The sequence below is a fragment of the Saccostrea cucullata genome, unplaced genomic scaffold (assembly GCF_032062105.1).
Source record: "Saccostrea cucullata isolate Sc308-1 unplaced genomic scaffold, CSIRO_AGI_Scuc_v1 ctg2080, whole genome shotgun sequence".
Lineage (NCBI taxonomy): Eukaryota > Metazoa > Mollusca > Bivalvia > Ostreida > Ostreidae > Saccostrea > Saccostrea cuccullata.
This window is the reverse complement of record NW_026919379.1, coordinates 1282-18491: the sequence shown is the minus strand read 5'-3', so window position 1 is coordinate 18491 and position 17210 is coordinate 1282. Positions and strand designations below refer to the sequence as shown.

The window sequence follows — 17210 nt, the reverse complement described above, 5'->3', positions numbered from 1 at the left end:
AAATAGTACAAAGGACCCAACGATTAACGAAACAGTTGACGGACCTTTGAGACTCGTGGAAGCTAGCCACGTAAAAAATAGTGCGAAAGACTGGGGGGATACTGCCTCCTTAAAAAGAGTACTTGATTTGCCTTCGGGCGCTAGAAACATTGCAGATTTGCCTTCGGGCGCTAGAAACATTGTAGATTTGCCTTCGGGCGCTATGAACATTGCTGATTTGCCTTCGGGCGCTATGAACAATGCCAATTTGCCTTCGGGCGCTATGAACACTACCAATTTGCCTTCGGGCACTATGAACACTGCCAATTTGCCTTCGGGCACTATGAGTTCTGTACATTTACTTGGAACAAAATTATTTGGAACAATTAATCAAGCTAGCCATTTATTTCCATCTTTTTCTAGAGGTGTTCAGTGTACATGCAATGCTTTGATGTCCATCATTTTGCAAAATGCATCTACTTCTGCAGAACTTGATGAAGTGCTGTTAGCTGGAGATGAATTGTATAGAGTCAGAGTTGCAGAATTACAGTCAACTGTTCAGTTTGTATCGAAAATGCTACAATTTCAAGAACTTCCAAAGTCTGTTTTTGTGCATGGTAATGAGTATGAAATTTGCTATTTTGAAGAAATCTATGGAACAGTGATTCATATGGATTGGAATCACTCAAGTCAAAGTAAAAATTTGAAGGAAGGCATTGAGCAGCTCTTTGCAAGATACAATCAAGGTTTAATTATAGTTGGAGGAATTTGTTCTGCAATATATGTTGATGATAAGAACTGTCCTGTCTTTTTTGATTCACATTCTCATGGACAAGATGGTCTTTCATGTGCAGAGGGTAAAGCTGTAAAAATCACTTTTAGTGGTCAAGATCAACTTGTTGACTACCTTTTCACATTTTATCAGAGTTGTAATATTTCAATGATAAGCCAGTTTGAGATTCAACCTGTGTCTGTTACTCAAAAAATAAGTGAATCCAATCCAGGAAGTGAAAGACGTTCTTTAATTGATAAGTACTTTGAGTTCCAAGAGAGCATGTCTACAAAAAATATCATTTCTGAACCATCACAAAAACATCGAAATGAATATATGAGAAATTATATGCGAAAAAGAAGGGAAAACTCGCAAATAAATCAGAAGGACAGGGAAAGCACCTTAAGATGTATGACCAAAACAAGACGAAGTAATGAATTTAAACAAAAAGAACTTGCTCTCAAACAAAGTGTACGAGAAAATCCAGAGACAAAACAGAAGGACAGAGAAAGTACTTTAAAAAGTATGAACAAGGCAAGACAAAGTAAAGAATTTAGAGACAAAGAACTAGCTTCAAAAAAAAGTGTCAGAGAAAATCCAGAGACAAAGCTCAAGGAGAGAGAAAGTACTTTAAAAAGTATGAACAAGGCAAGACAGAGTAAAGAATATAGAGACAAAGAACTATCTTCAAAAAAAAGTGTCAGAGAAAATTCAGAGACAAAGCTCAAGGAAAGAGAAAGTGACTTAAAAAGTAAGAAGAAGGCAAGACAAAGTAAAGAATTTAAAGAGAAAGAACTAGCTGCCAAAAGAGGTATCAGAGAAAATAGAGACAATTTTTGGAGAGAGAAAGTGACTTAAAAAGTAAGAAGAAGGCTAGACTTGATACAGAATTTTGTTTTAAAGAAAGGGAAGCACACAAAAGGAAAAGAGACAGTGTAGAGCAGGTAAAAAGGAACGGCTATGTAAACAGCAAAGTAGAAGAAATCACAGAGGAAAAGAAAGAGAAAATGAAAGAGTTTCTAAAGCTAAAAAGAGGCTTGATACAGAATTTAAAAACCATGAAAACAAATTATCGAAAAAAAGGTGTCGGGGTAATTCTTTGGAAGATTGCATAGAGAAATTCCATGAAGAAGTCAAAATTGGCCCAATTTATGTGTGTACATGTTGTCATCAGACTTGGTTTCGGAAAAGTGTTGTGAAGCTAGACACAACTAATCTTAGTGCTAGTAGTAAAAGTATTTGTACTGGGTTTAGATCAGTAGATGATATAGAATGGCTATGTTTAACGTGCTGTTCAGCTCTGAAGGAAAAAAATTCCAATTTCAGTTAAAAATGGAATGAAATGGCCTGACAAACCTGATGCTTTAAATTTACATCCACTGGAAGAAAGGTTGATATCACAACGGATACCTTTTATGCAAATAAGAGAATTACCAAGAGGAGGTCAGATGTGGTCAAGGGAAATATTGTAAATGTACCAGTCATATTCAGCCAACTGTAAATGCCCTTCCACGACAAATAGATGAGCATGTGACTATAGCTGTGAAATTAAAGAAAAGATTATCCCACAAATCTGCATGCTTCACAGAAAATGTTCGTCCTAATGTGGTGATAAATGCTTTAGAATGGCTGCTGAAAAATAGTGAATTGTATAAAAATTCAGGTATAGTGATAGACCATTCTTGGAGAGATGAAATTGAAAAAAGTAATGAGGAAACAGTACAAGAACTGATAGGATCTTCAAATGATAGTGATGATCGTGAGACTGAAGGAAATGATGATGGTTTTTGTGAAGTTTCCTCAGATGATTGTATTCAAGGCAATTCTGATACACTTGTAGATGAAGCAGATATCGATACAAATAAACTATATGTGTTCGCCCCTGGGGAAAACCAAAAACCAATAAGTTTATTTACAGATAAAGATGCAGAATATCTCTGTTTCCCGACAATATTTTGTGGTCAAAGCAGAATTGAAAATGAAGAAAGAGAAGTTCCAGTACATTACAGTGACATTGCAAAATGGGAGTTGCGCAGTGTTGATAGACGAGCAGCACAATCTGTACCTAACATCTTTTTTAAATTGAAGAAAATTCAAATTAAGCAAGTTAGTGACAAAGTTAACTTGGCATTGAGAAGATGTAAATCAGACGGTAAGAAAATCACTGCAGAACAAGTTTTGAATCCAGCCTCTGCAGAAAAAATTGTGAGATTAAATGAAGGGTATTATATATTCAGAACACTTCGAAATTCTCCTGCATATCTTTCATCTAAAAAGAAAGATGTATTTGCCATGATAAGACAATTGGGTCTTCCAACATGGTTTATTTCTCTCTCATCAGCTGATACCAGATGGCAAGATCTGCTCAAAACATTGGCAACACTAGATGGAAGAACCCTGTCACAAGAAGAATTAGAGGATTTGAATTGGAGTGAAAAATCAAAACTAGTTAAACAAGATCCAGTGACATGTGCTAGATTCTTTGACAACAGAGTTCAACTTTTCATCAATACTGTTCTTAAAGTGCGGGTCTGGGGTATAAATAGCAGCCAATGAGAAAAATGGAGGAAATTTCAACTTTCTTGCCACTCTTCACTTCGCAGGAGATTTTTTTGAAATTATATCTATACCGTCAATATACACCTTCCGAAAGTTGTTGTGTCATCTAACTAAGTTATCAGATGTGTTTGGGTGATTAAAATACAGTGTAAAAAAATTAATACAGTCTATAATATTCATTTAAAATTCTGAGGCGATCGAAATTCAAATTTCTTTGGAGTTTGATGGACAGCTGCTGAATGTTTACATTTACACCGGAAATGCTCGTCGCTATTGACGCATGCTAATAATGGCCGCCATATTTTACCTCAAAAGAAAGACAAAGATACTCACAAAAATAATCCTCAATACTTTTTATTATCCTTTCCTCGAGTAATAAATTAGAATCAAAGCCCGTGATTAGATCATAGAGAGTGTAAACAATTATCACTCTGGGTCAGTCATGCTGTTTCAGTCACTTAGTGAAGCATCACATCGGCGAGAAACAAGGATTATCAGCGTGAACACGTGTCTGTGGCTGCCAGAAGTTTAGACCCAGTAAACAATCAAATAAAAAATGTAAAACAAAATAAAAGAAAATATCACAATTATTAGTCACACTATTAAAAAAGAAATCTTGGACAAAATTTTCTTTTAAAAAGTTCCAACGATGCAATGTATGGCTTATTTTTTGGATTAGAGAAACCAATACCTTACAAGTTCTAATACACATTCTGGTAAAATATCTCGACGATGGCACACAGTGTTTCGTAATCTTGGATCGTTGAGTAAAGCAAATATATTTCTCATCCAAAAACACACCTCTATGGAAAAGCATAGTCCAAAAGAATTTGTACCTTTCTTTTCTAAGGGAACTGTTCCGTGTGTTTGGTGGCACAGGTTCCGAAGCCCACCACATTTGTATGTTTCGTTCATCAGTTATGCATGGTTTACATAAACAATTTTGACATTCTTCACAGACTTCATTTTGCGGGATGTTGTATGTCCTTTCAAAGTTCACGCCCTCCTCCTCATTGTTATCAGTTTCTCCATTCATCTCATCTAAATCCCAGTTATTAAAATTAAAGAATTGTATAATGGCTTCCCTTTGTTCTGAATTTACTCTCAATGAAATAACACTTTTCTCTTCTTGTTCCTCCATTTTGCTAAAAGACCAGGGAAGTTTTGCAGGAGAGAGAGGTCTATTAGGGGAAGGATTTCATTTAATTTACTATAATTAAATATAATTCCTTATTTATTGATAAAACTGGAAATTATAAAAGTAGAAAATTCAATAAATTATACATATGTATATATTTGGGATACTGCTTGTATTTCTCTCAATATGTTTTATGGATGTTCCCCACTGAGCCTTCTTATCCTGCTCTGTATCACAGAGGCTGATTTATTGACATTTGGCGGGAGGTCCCTCCATGTGTCTGTGGAAGTTGGTCAATTCCATCTGAAACCTAAACATGGGTAGTGGGGGCAACCACATTGTTATCATTCTGTCATTAATGTAAATAAAACTATTCCCACAAAATTTATAAAATCTTTTTTTTAATTAGTAAAGTGCTAATAAATTTTAAAGGCGTTAATTATCATTCACAAAATTGTCAATGTTTTCTTCATTAGATAACAACCTGTTAAAAAATGGTAGAGTCCACTGAAATATAACCCCCTTTAGTATAGATAATGTATCTATATTATATATTAAGATACAAGCAGGAGTAATTCAAAGAATAATCGTCATTAACTAAGCTTTATTATTACTGGGAAACTATATCATGGCTGAAAACAAACGAAAGCGTCCTCCAACTTTTAAGTTAGAAATACCAGCTAATGAAGACAAGAAAATTAATATTATGCAAAGTCTTCAGGAAGTCAAAATGTTAGTCAAACAACTGGGTAGACCTGTCAACAATGCCGACATCATTGAAAATTTGCTGTCTACCTGGAAGAAGTCAGTAGCCAACGAAGATCATCCCAAAACACCTGGAACTTATATTAATGTTAAGAAAAGTCAGGTGAACCAGGACTTCTTTGTGACATCGCTGCCTTCTGTGAAAAAACTAGATGGATGTAGCTGCTGTACATGGGAAACATTGTGGAGGAAAATTGGAGGTAAAAAAGGCAACAAAACGGGGACATGTCACTTCTTTGAAACTGTGTTGTTCGAGATGATCGTGAAACACAGGTATATTTGCATCTTCACCATACCTTCCGAACGGAAAGTATCTTGTCAATGAAAAATTAATCATGCTTTCTTGTGTAGTGGTAGCTGCCATCCTGTTATTCTAGATTTTGCAGAGAAGCAAATCGGTGTTCTTTCTGTAAAAAACGGAATTCATTTTTTAAAATGTACAAGACATTTGTCCAGCAAGAATGATAGACTCTATTCACAACTAGAGGAAGTGGGGCTTTATGACAATTTAGACGGAATTGACATCATAACTGACGCACGGCATGGGTGGCGGAAAAATGCCCAGGACACCAGTGTGGTGGCTATAGGAGAAAAAACGCATAAAGTTCTCAACTGTGTGCATGTTGCGACCGCTGATGATCCAGTTACCCAGTGACATGAAAAAATTGGAACAAAAAATTTACGAGGATCTTGACAGAAACAAGTTTCTGTCAACGTCCACACGCATGACAGAAATATGTCAATTAACAAACTAGTCCCAAAATGGATTTTGTGCAACCAAAACGACATTTGGCATGGCATAAAAAATATTAAGAAGGCCATGTCCACCATTTCAAGTGGATACAGAGAAGGTAAAACGTGGTCCGAGTGTTGATACAAACCAGATGCCGTTTCTACACATTGTACTGGGCCATCAAACACTGTGGTGGAGACTCAGGTATCAGAGAAATGTTCAGATCACTAAAAAACAACCATGAAAGATGTCAAAGTTCTTGGCATTGATGTAAGTGGATCCAAATCAGAGGGTGATTCAAAACCCTGTTGCAGAAAAACTATTAAAAGGTGTTATAATCAATTCAGTGATCTATAAAAATTGTGAGATTAAATGAAGGACGTGATATATATTTTGTTGAGAGTTTTAATAACACTTTAAATATATATGAGGATAAAAGAATTGCTTTTGGAAGTGAACATATAAAGTGCAGCATTCCTTGGTACGTGTCACTGGAATGAAAATGTGTTTACTTCTCTCACTTACACACGTGATACCAGATGGCAAAAAGATCTATAAAAAACAAAAATTTCATTGGCAAAACATAGATGGATATAAAACATGTCACAAGAAGAATTAAAATATCTATGATTTGAATTGGAGTGAAAAATCAAAACTAGTTAAACAAGATCCAGTGACATGTGCTAGATTCTTTGACAACAGAGTTCAGCTTTTCATCAATACTGTTCTTAAGAGTCCTTATAATCCTCTAGGTGTTGTGACTGATGTATTTCGAAGGGTAGAATTCCAAAACCGAGGTTCGCCACATATTCATATGCTGGTATGGACAAGTGATGCTCCAAAGCACAATGAAAACAGCAATGAGGATATAGAGGCATATGTAGATAAGTATGTCACATGTAGTTTGCTGGAAAATAATCCTCAAATGAAACAACTTGTAGAGCTTCAAGTACATAAGCACTCATTGACTTGCAAAAAAGGTGGTAGATCTGTATGCAGATTTGGATTTCCTTTGCCACCTTTGCCCAAAACCATGCTTCTTGAACCCTTGGATGTTAATGTTGAACACTATAGAAAGATGTATTCTGATATTCAGAAAAAAATGAATGATTACAAAGATGGTTGCAATTTAGACTATGAGTCCTTCTTAGAGACTGTTGTAGAAATGTGTGAGGATGAGTATATAAAATGTATTCGAGCTTCCTTGAAAGGTCCCAAAGTGTTTCTGAAGAGAAGTCCATCTGAGATGAGAGTGAATTACTATAACTCATCAGTATTGAAGGCCTGGAATGCTAACTTAGATATTCAGTTTGTACTTGATCCTTATGCATGCGCCACATACATTGTTGCTTATATCAGCAAATCTCAGAGAGGAATCAGTGCAATGCTTGATAAGGCATCTCAAGAAGCCGCAGATGGAAATATGGATCTTAAGCGACAAGTTCGACATATTGGAAACAAGTTCTTAAACTTTGTTGAGGTCAGTGCACAAGAGGCAAGTTACTTAATCCTTCAGATGCCACTTACACAAGCAAGTAGAGAGGTTGTTTTTATCAATACCTCACCACCTGAAGACAGAGTTTTCTTACTCAAACATCAAGATGAATTGAATGAGTTACCCAAGGATTCAACTGATATTAAGGCAGATAGTATGATACAAAGATATGCAAGAAGACCAAAACAGCTAGAAAATTGGTGTTTAGCTGATGTTGTTTCTGAATTAGAAGTGACTTTCCCAAAAGAAATCAGAAAAGATATACAAGAGGAAGTGAATGATGATAACCCAGAAGACAGTTCTCAAGAAACTTTTACTGATCAGGATGTGTTAGTTCATTTGAAAAATGGGATTAAGATCAGCAGGCGAAAAAACAAACGAGTTATTAGATATGTAGGCTACAGCCAAAAAACAAATTCTGAACAGTATTACAGAGAAAAAATTCTTCTCTTTCTGCCTTGGAGAAATGAGAATGCTGACCTACTTGGTAGTCATCAAACTTATGAACAGCATTACATGCAAAAAGCAAGTATAATACAAATGAAGCAAAGGCAGTATGAGCATTTTGTGGATGAATTAGAACAAGCTCGGCTTCTAGCTGAAGAAGATCTTGATGATCTGGAGACAGTAGCACCAAATACAGAACATGCTGAGGCAGAAGATGCAGAGATAGGTTCTGAACCATCTGAGGAATTTGTTCATTTTGATCCTGATACAGTTCAACACAGAGAATTTGATATTGGACCAGAACTTGGATTGTCCTCAAAAGTAACTGAAACAGAAATGAGTGCTGTCCGCATTCCTGATCAGCAGTATCATAAACTTTTACAATCCCTGAATACTAAGCAGAGGGAATTTTACAATCATGTAACTAACTGGATTCAAACCAGAGATGAACCGTTATATGCTTTTCTAACTGGTGGAGCAGGTGCAGGAAAATCAGTGGTTATTGATGCCATTTTTCAAACATTACACAGAATACTGTACTCAAAAGAAGGTGAAAACCCTGATGACACCAGAATATTACTTTGTGCTCACACTGGCAAAGCTGCATACAACATCAAAGGGACTACTATTGCATCAGCATTTCACAGAAAAATGTATCAAACTCAGCAGCACATGAGTGCAGATGAACTGAACTCATTTAGGACAAAGTACCGGAATTTGTCAGTTGTAATAATAGATGAAATTTCAATGGTAGGGAATAATATGTTGTCATTTATAAATGATAGACTTCAACAACTTACTGGGAGAAAACAAGATTTTGGTGGGATTAGTATCATAGCTGTAGGTGATTTGTATCAGTTACCACCAGTTGGAGACAAGTGGATTTTCAAAGACCTATCTAATCCTGGTCAGAGTTTAGCAAAAAATTTGTGGCATGAACATTTTTATATGCATGAACTAACTGAAATTATGAGACAAAAGGATGACCTCAGATTTGCAGAAATGTTAAACAGACTTCGTGAAAACAAGATGACAGACGAAGACAAGGAACTCATTTCACAACGTTTCATCAGGCAAGACTCTCAAGACTATCCTAAGGAGGCACCTCATCTGTTTATTGAGAACAAGTTTGTTGATTGTTTTAATAACAATCTAATAGAAAACCTTTCAACAAATAAAGTAACTGTTAGAGCAGACACAGATGTGTTATCACAGACAAAACTTTCTGCATCAATGAAATTGAAACTAGTTCAAAACTTGCCTGAAAACCCAGCATCTACTGGACAATTAAGAACAAATTTGGTTATTGCTGTAGATATGCTATATGACATATCAGTAAATCTCGATGTTACAGATGGTTTGACAAATGGTGCTTCCTGTGTTGTGAAATACATTGAATATAAAGAATCGCAATTAAGGCCTGCCATAGTATGGGTACTGTTTGCTGACTCAAGTATAGGTATCTCACGAAGACATCAATACAGGCATTTGTTTAGCACAAATGTTAATACTGCATGGACTCCCGTATTTGAAGCTAAAAGAACATTTGTTTATAACAGGAAGACATATGAGAGAGTTCAGTTTCCACTCCAACCTTCTGCTGGAAAAACAATCCACAAAGCACAAGGAGCAACTCTTTCAAAGGCAGTAATCAACCTAGCACAGACAAAGCAGCGCAAAATTTCTCATATACATTATGTTGCACTCTCAAGAGTAAGGTCACTTGATGGTCTGTTCATTCTGGATTTCAATGAAAAAAGTCTTTCAAAAGATGAAACTGTTGATAATGAGATGGACAGGTTAAGAGAAAATAGATTGCAACTCTCATATACACCACTATACTCAGTATGTAAAGACATAAAATTTTTGTTCAACAATGCCAGATCCCTACACAAACACTTCCTTGATATAAAATCAGACCCAAGTGTTTTAGCTGCAGATGTTATTGGTATAGCTGAATCTTGGCTTTGTGAATTAGATTCTGATGAAGACTTTACTTTAGAGGGTTTTACAATGTTCAGGAATGATGCAAGTTCTTCCCAGAGCAGACCACATCATGGTATTGTCATATATCTGAGAAATCAATTACAGTGTGCTTCATACAAGTCTTTCACTTCCAAATCTGTTGAATTTTCCATAATTTCCATTATGCCATCCAATACTCCAATACAGTGTGTAGTTTTATATAAACAACCTTCTTGTACTCTTCAACTCTTTTACGATACCTTGAAAAACAGGTTGCTCCCATTTGTTGACAAAGATGAAAAGACTGTGATAATGGGAGATTTTAATTTGGATTTAAGTACTGGTCAATATGCACATTTCCTGAACTTTATGAAAGAAAAATTGGGTTGTGTGCAAATCATAAACAAGGTAACCACAAAGAATAAGACACAGTTAGACCTAATATTTACCAACTTTACTGATTTACAAACAGATGTTCTATCGGCTTATTGGTCTGACCATAATATGATTTATTGTGCTGCAGATTTGACTTAAGCAAGCTTTTCTATGACAGAACTGCATTTTAATTACATTGTTGAATATTATTAACCCTCTCAAGCACAAAACAGGCAGTATGTAAATATTTAGCTTCCAATGGAAGCTAAATATTTACAAACTGCCAAGAGTGGTTGGACAAAACAAGGGTTGCCACTCATCAACTACTTTGTTTGTCCCAATAACTTTCAGTATGTTTCATATATATAAATGTATTTGAAATCGCATTGATTAACTTACTCGCTATATGGAAGTTATTGGGACAAAAAAGATTTAGAGTTATAATGCCCATGAGATGAAATTATTTACCCAGTAGTTTATTTATGATAGTGTGTACTGTCTACTTATTTATCTTTAATTTATGTATTATATTGCTAATCCACAATTTAAAATCCACAACAGCATTTTAAAACTGTTACCTACTTTGTTTAAAAGGTAATTTTATTACCTAAAGGATTGCAAATTAATTCACATGCTAACAGTTCTATAATAATCTAATTGATATACTATAAGTGAAATGTTGTTTAAATTACCTAAGGTTTTGAATAAGAATGATATAATATTATTTTAAAATGTTAATGATATACAGGTATGTCTGCAAGATTTGATTGATTGTTAATTATTGTTTCTTCATAGCATTTGTTTTCTGTTGTGGCCACACATATTGATCCATTAAGTCTGGATAAAATATACAAATGATCAAGTATTATTTCTATCTCATATGTTTTATTTTGTTAATTTTTACTCTTTAGAATATTACATATTTTTGTGTATTTAATGTACCACATGTATCTGTTTCAGTAAAACATGTACAGTTCAACAATTAACATTTCATCTCATGGGCATTTAAATCATAATTTTTGGGGTATATTAATGCTAGACTAATCTTACTATATTAGTAGTAGATATGTATATTAGAGAGCATTCTTGTACTATGCATAAGTATTTATTAGCTATTATACAATAATGATGAACTCTGCAATTATTATGACATTATAATTATGTACTTTCATGAAAGTTACATTGCTTACTTTGTAACCCAATATCACAAGTGACTATCAGTATCGCTACAAAGACATTGTAAACATCCAGAATAGTTTTCTCCCTGAAAACAAACACTAGCTCCAGTGGACATATAAAATGTTTAAATGAACATTCTGTATCTGAAAAGACTTGAATACTCCTGTGCTCTATTACTTATAAAAATGTTGATCTTTTTTTTTTTACATAGACTAATTCATTGTGTTACATGTAAAACAATAGTGTTATCTACATTCTGTGATTCCAATTAAGTCATATTTAAGAAATCATTTGTTATTTAGTTTTATTTATTATTTCTTGCTAATACTGAAATGTTTCTCAACTCGACATGGACAATTTTGAATTTTTTAATTGTGATAAATGTCATATTAGTACAGTACCACAGTCACCCTAAGAAACATCCATGTTTCTTTAACATGTTTAAGGATACATACTATAAACAAATTTTTTATCTCCCACACAGAAGAGTTACACTGATAATTTTTCAATATTCCTTTCTATAGAAATGTAATTAAAAACTTATTGAGCAGTAAAGTTTCATTTCTGCTTTTTTCTCACCACATTATGTTGCTTGGCCAAACATTTGTTGTTAAGGTCTACAAATATCACATCTTAAGTGAGAGAGGCACCTAAGATAATTGAATTTTTTGAAGGAAAAAGTTTGTGTTATTTATCCTCAAGTAAACATTCATTATTCTGTTTCATGATCTTAAAACCTTTATCTTTGTATCTCCTAATATGAACAACTTTTAATCTTTCTTTTCGTTTTCGGTATGTAAGGTTAAAAAAGTTGTTCTAAAAATGTATGAATGCAGCTGAAAACATTTCTTTGAAATATGAAAAATATGAGTTCCATTGTACAATTTATATTAGTACATGTAGTAATTTTTAAAGAGTCACTTAGCATGTACACAGTAGTGTTCACTTTATAAAGACTTAAATTTTGACTTGATGGAGTCTAATATTGGATCTGTTTCATGACCCTGAAACCTGCATGGTCTTTGTATCTCATTATATGAACAACTTTTAATCTTTCTTTTCGTTTTCGGTATGTAAGGTTAAATACTTGTTCTAAAAATGAATTAAAGCAGCTGTTTCTTTGAAATATGAACAATATTAGCTCAATTGCACAATTTTTAAATTTAAATTACTAAATCACACTATATATGTAGTATTTAATGATATAGAAAATTTTTATTCAACTTTTTTGTTTTCTTTTGTTTTTGCAATGCTTTGAAATGCTTATTGCCAGAGCAAAATGGTTTAAACAATGTACTTAATAATTTCAAATATTTTACATTTTGTCCGGTTGCATTAAATTTGTCTGTACAATATATACTTTTCATAATATTGTGAAAAAGTTGGGATAAATCAGTGGTTAATTTTTTTTACATCATGTGCAGATGTCCAATAACAGTAAAATATGCTAGGGGGGTCAATGTGCATGTTCATGCCCCAAACCTATTACTACAGTACAATGGACTCAAATTTTTTTGTTTTTCTTTTATTACTTTATTTTTTTCAAGTTAGATGTCATAATATCTTTTTAATGTTGTAAGTGTCTGAAATCACCTACATGAAGTATGCACTTTTTGAAGGTAAGTATTGTGGAAAGAAGGGGTCAATGGCCAGCCCGTAAAGGGAGGTAAACCTTGCTTCTTTCAGATGATATGTAAATAAAAGTGAAAATTGCTTCAAATATTGTTATATCGTAAAATTTCAGACATTTGCAAAACATTTTTAGCAATCAAGTACTTTTGGCTTTCAAAACTAAACAAAATAATTTAAATCATAACATTCTATGAAATGTTAAACAGATTGCTATTGGACACAACTATTGAATGCAGATGACATGACATGATGATACAAGTGATTGTTGTACAATGATTAATATGTAACCAATATATACTATCAGTATATGTATATATGCACATTAATATATTGTATGATTCTAGATTAAGATTAATTTTTATTGCAAACTGCTGATATGATCAAGAACTATTGATTAATTATAAACATCTTTATAGTTTACTTGTTGTTCATTATTATATACTGAATGAATTTACACCTCAATAAATTGATATAATTTGTTTTGTATGTGTCCAGTTTTATTGCATGAGGTTTTCAGGAATAAAAAAATAAATTCATCACTACAAATGGAGATAAAGTTTTTTTTCAAATGCATAGGTATGAACACCAAGGGTCCTTCATTCAGAATTGTGAATTTCAAAAGTAGCATAGCGGAGGGGGCTCCAATTATATACATGTACTGAAAATGAATTAATGTCTTCAAACATTTATGATCAGCAAGGGTGTGTTTTCCAAATTTGTGCAATGTGTGAACCCAGGGTCAGGGGTTCCTGTGGGTTGGGGCACTACTGATTATTGCTGAATATTACTGAGTACTTGAAATGCATTGTTTCCTCTACTCTCCCTATGGGTATTAAGTAACTAAACTAAGCATGCTAAGTGTAATGATGAGCAATGGTGCAAAATTGTGCATGCCATTGCCTCTGGTATAAAATATGAACCAAATTCAATGGTTGAAAAGTTGCTTGATGCTCAGGATGCACCTTAGTTTTATTTTTACTGTCAGCCCTCATTAACAAATGAGCAACTGTTGGACAACGGTCAAGGGTTGATTATTGTACTGAATACTAATGTACTAATTAGTGATAATAACTATGATTGAAGAAATAGGGCATGGATACAGTCTTTGACTGGCAAAAAAGGTCAAAATCAAACAAGACTAAAGTCCGTGATCTCCTCACTGTTTTCCTTTAATAGAATCCTAATTTTGTCTCAAAAACCGTCAACCTTGGTAGATTTTGGAAATGTGATGTGTTTAATGATCTTAAAGAGGCTGGGTGGTCATGGACATTTTTAGACTATTTTTATCTCTTTAGAAGAAGAGCTCCATATAAAGATATACAAAAATGATCCAATTTTAAAACTAATATGTATGAAATTTTTCTTTGTCAAATGATAGTTGACGGCTAAAGATATCATATCTAAAAATTTAAGTTAAATGTGGTGGTTAATTTTTTGTTAATTTGTTGACCCCCCCCCCCCCCCAGCCTCCTTAATTCATGATGAACAGACCATTTGTGAATTAGTAAATTAAGGAATGGTATGTTATGAACATTATGAATGATGTTGCTAAATGCAAAGCAAATAGTAATTTTTGTGGAAATGTTCATTTTTTACATAATTCTATTGTAGCCTTAAGAGAAAAATCAATTTTATGATGTCATAATGGATTTAGTAAGGCCAGATAAAATTAATCTTTAGATTCTCATCCCCACCCGCCCCTCTCAAAATGTCCCACCCCGATGTGTTTTATTTTGATTTTTGGATGTTTTCATGTGTTTTTAATCAGCAAGAATTTGGGTCAAAGTTTAAGAGTTATCTCCTGTCTGTATTAAAAGTCGCATGTCGCTATTTATAGCAAAAGATGTGAAGAATGGAGAAAAATTGGCAATAACAGCAGTTTAAACGTGTAAGGAAAAGATAGTTTGTCAGTATAGAGAAGGCAGAGAAGAAAAAAGAGCATAAACACATCTACCATCACTAACATGAAGAAGTTTTTAGAGAGATTTTAACTAAGTAAAAATAGACGAGGAAAATGACACCTGGTCAGTTTTAACAATCTCCAGCTGTGTTTAATTTTGCTTTGGGAAAAAAATAAAACATCTTTGACAGACCTTAGAGAATGTTAGGTGCTAAGGAAATGATAAATCTTAACACTGTTCAGGCCTAAGGTTTTTCACCAGAATATTTTATAAGAACATTAATATGACCTATTTTAATGTCGAACATGTCAAATTTCAAGAACGATCAAATTTTTTAGGAAGGTGGGAATCTATGATATTTTACAGAAAACAGGGATTTGTTGGTAAAACTAAAACGGGTATTTGGGGAAAGGCCGATGAGAAGTACACAATTTATTGATATCCCCACCTCATTTTGATTGGCGCGTGCCGTACATGTGTACTTGATAATTTGTTAATTAACCATACATATTTAATTGTTTAAATCAATAATCCTCTTCAAAGATTTAAAAGAAATTATGAAAAGAATATAATCTATTTACAGTATATTGGCATTAACATGATAAAAAATGTGTTTGAAGTGTCCATGCATGTTTTGTTGATGCTAACAATTTGACAATTATAAAAAATAAAAAATAAAATCCGCCCACCCGCCCCAATTTTTTAGCAAATTAGGATGAGAATCTAAAGATTAATTTTATATGGCCTAAAACCCATTAGATCACCTGAGGCAAAGGCCTAACTGAACTCTTGTAAACGAAATGTGTGTTGTCTGTCATCAGCATTGTCATTGTTGTCATGAAATTTTCACATATTCGTCTTTTCCAGAACCAGTGGGCCAATTTCAAATAAAGGGCGCTCCTCCAAAGGGAGATAATTATGAAATGCGGAAAAATTAATGGCATCATTGAAAAATCTTTTTCTCAAGAACCATTGGGCCAGGAAAGATGAAACTCATGTGGAATCATTGTCAGTTAGTGTAGATTCAAATTTGTTCTAATCATGACCCCCAGGGGTAGGAATGGGCCACAATAGTCGATCAAAGATTTACCTAGGAATATATAAAAAATCTTTTCAAGAACAGCAAAGCAATGGTTAGTCATGTTTATGTGAAAGTATTCTCAGGTTATGTAAATACAAGTGTGTTCAAATCATTACCCTCAGGTGTAGAGTGGAGCCACAAATAGATAATAGTTTAACATAGAACTATTTATTGGGAAAAAAAAACTTAGAAGCATCCTCAGGTGGTGTTAGTTGAAATTTGGAAAAAAAAAAATGACTCCCAGGGGTAGGGCTGGGACCACAATTAAAGTTCAAAGTTGTAGGGGAAAAAATTCAGTCAAAAATGTATGTAAGAATCCTTAATTAAGTGTAGATTCAATTTTGTTCAAATCATACCCCCACACTTCCTTTTAGGGGTACATGTAGGTTAGGACCACTGGTGCATACAAAACTGAATTTTGCTTTTTTTTCCAGTGCTCAGGTGAGTGATTTGGCCCCTGGGCCTCTTGTTCGCTGCCCTTGAGATAGAGTCTGTAACAGTATCTACAGATCAATTGTCTCTCTTATGCTATAACAATGTTTTCCTTTTTGTTATAGGAGGCGTTAAATGGATGTGGAGCAGATATCATTTTAGTGTACAAACAGATTGTTTCAAGGTGACAATAAAATCTTGCCTATAATTTTAAGTCTCTTCACTTGAATTATGTTTAATAGATGTGAACATAGATTTTAATATCAGATGCATTTTTGTGTGTTGAAGAGGGGGGGGGGGGGTTATACATTACTTGAGTAATATTTGAATTTCTTTTCATCAGTAACTACATGTATCCTTGATTAAATTTCAATAAATTTTTTTTCTACAGACAAATTGCAATTTCAATCAAACACTTTCTTTTGTACAAATGAAAGAATTTAATATACATTTTTTTTTCTTTCTAAGAAAAAATCTATAGAGTAATCAAGAGAATGTTAATTTCAAGATTCGTAAATGAGCCATAAATAAGATATTGGTGTTTTATTCCTCCTTAAGATCAAAGAGTGACAACTTCTGTATACAGAATGACATTAGACTCAAATGTCTCAAAAACAGAAGTATTTTATGCTACATTATTTTTTACTTGAAAAAAAGTTATTTTTTATTGCTGTAGTTATTATTGGTGAGACCAAGCCCTCTTACTATGGGAGATAATCAAGAAAAGACAGAAATAGGTCGGGGACATTTAAAAAAT

General features: G+C 33.7%; 1 protein-coding gene across 1 annotated transcript in view; it reads left to right on the top strand.

The window, feature by feature from the left end:
* Window positions 1-16667, top strand: part of LOC134230319 (Fanconi anemia group A protein-like) — a 146177-nt gene extending 129510 nt beyond the window's left edge. The window contains exon 38 of the mRNA XM_062712088.1: window positions 16579-16667. Within this exon, the coding sequence (XP_062568072.1) occupies window positions 16579-16641 (63 nt within the window). The 3' untranslated portion in view covers window positions 16642-16667. The remainder of the gene's footprint in view (window positions 1-16578) is intronic.
* The last annotated feature ends 543 nt before the right edge of the window (window positions 16668-17210 follow it).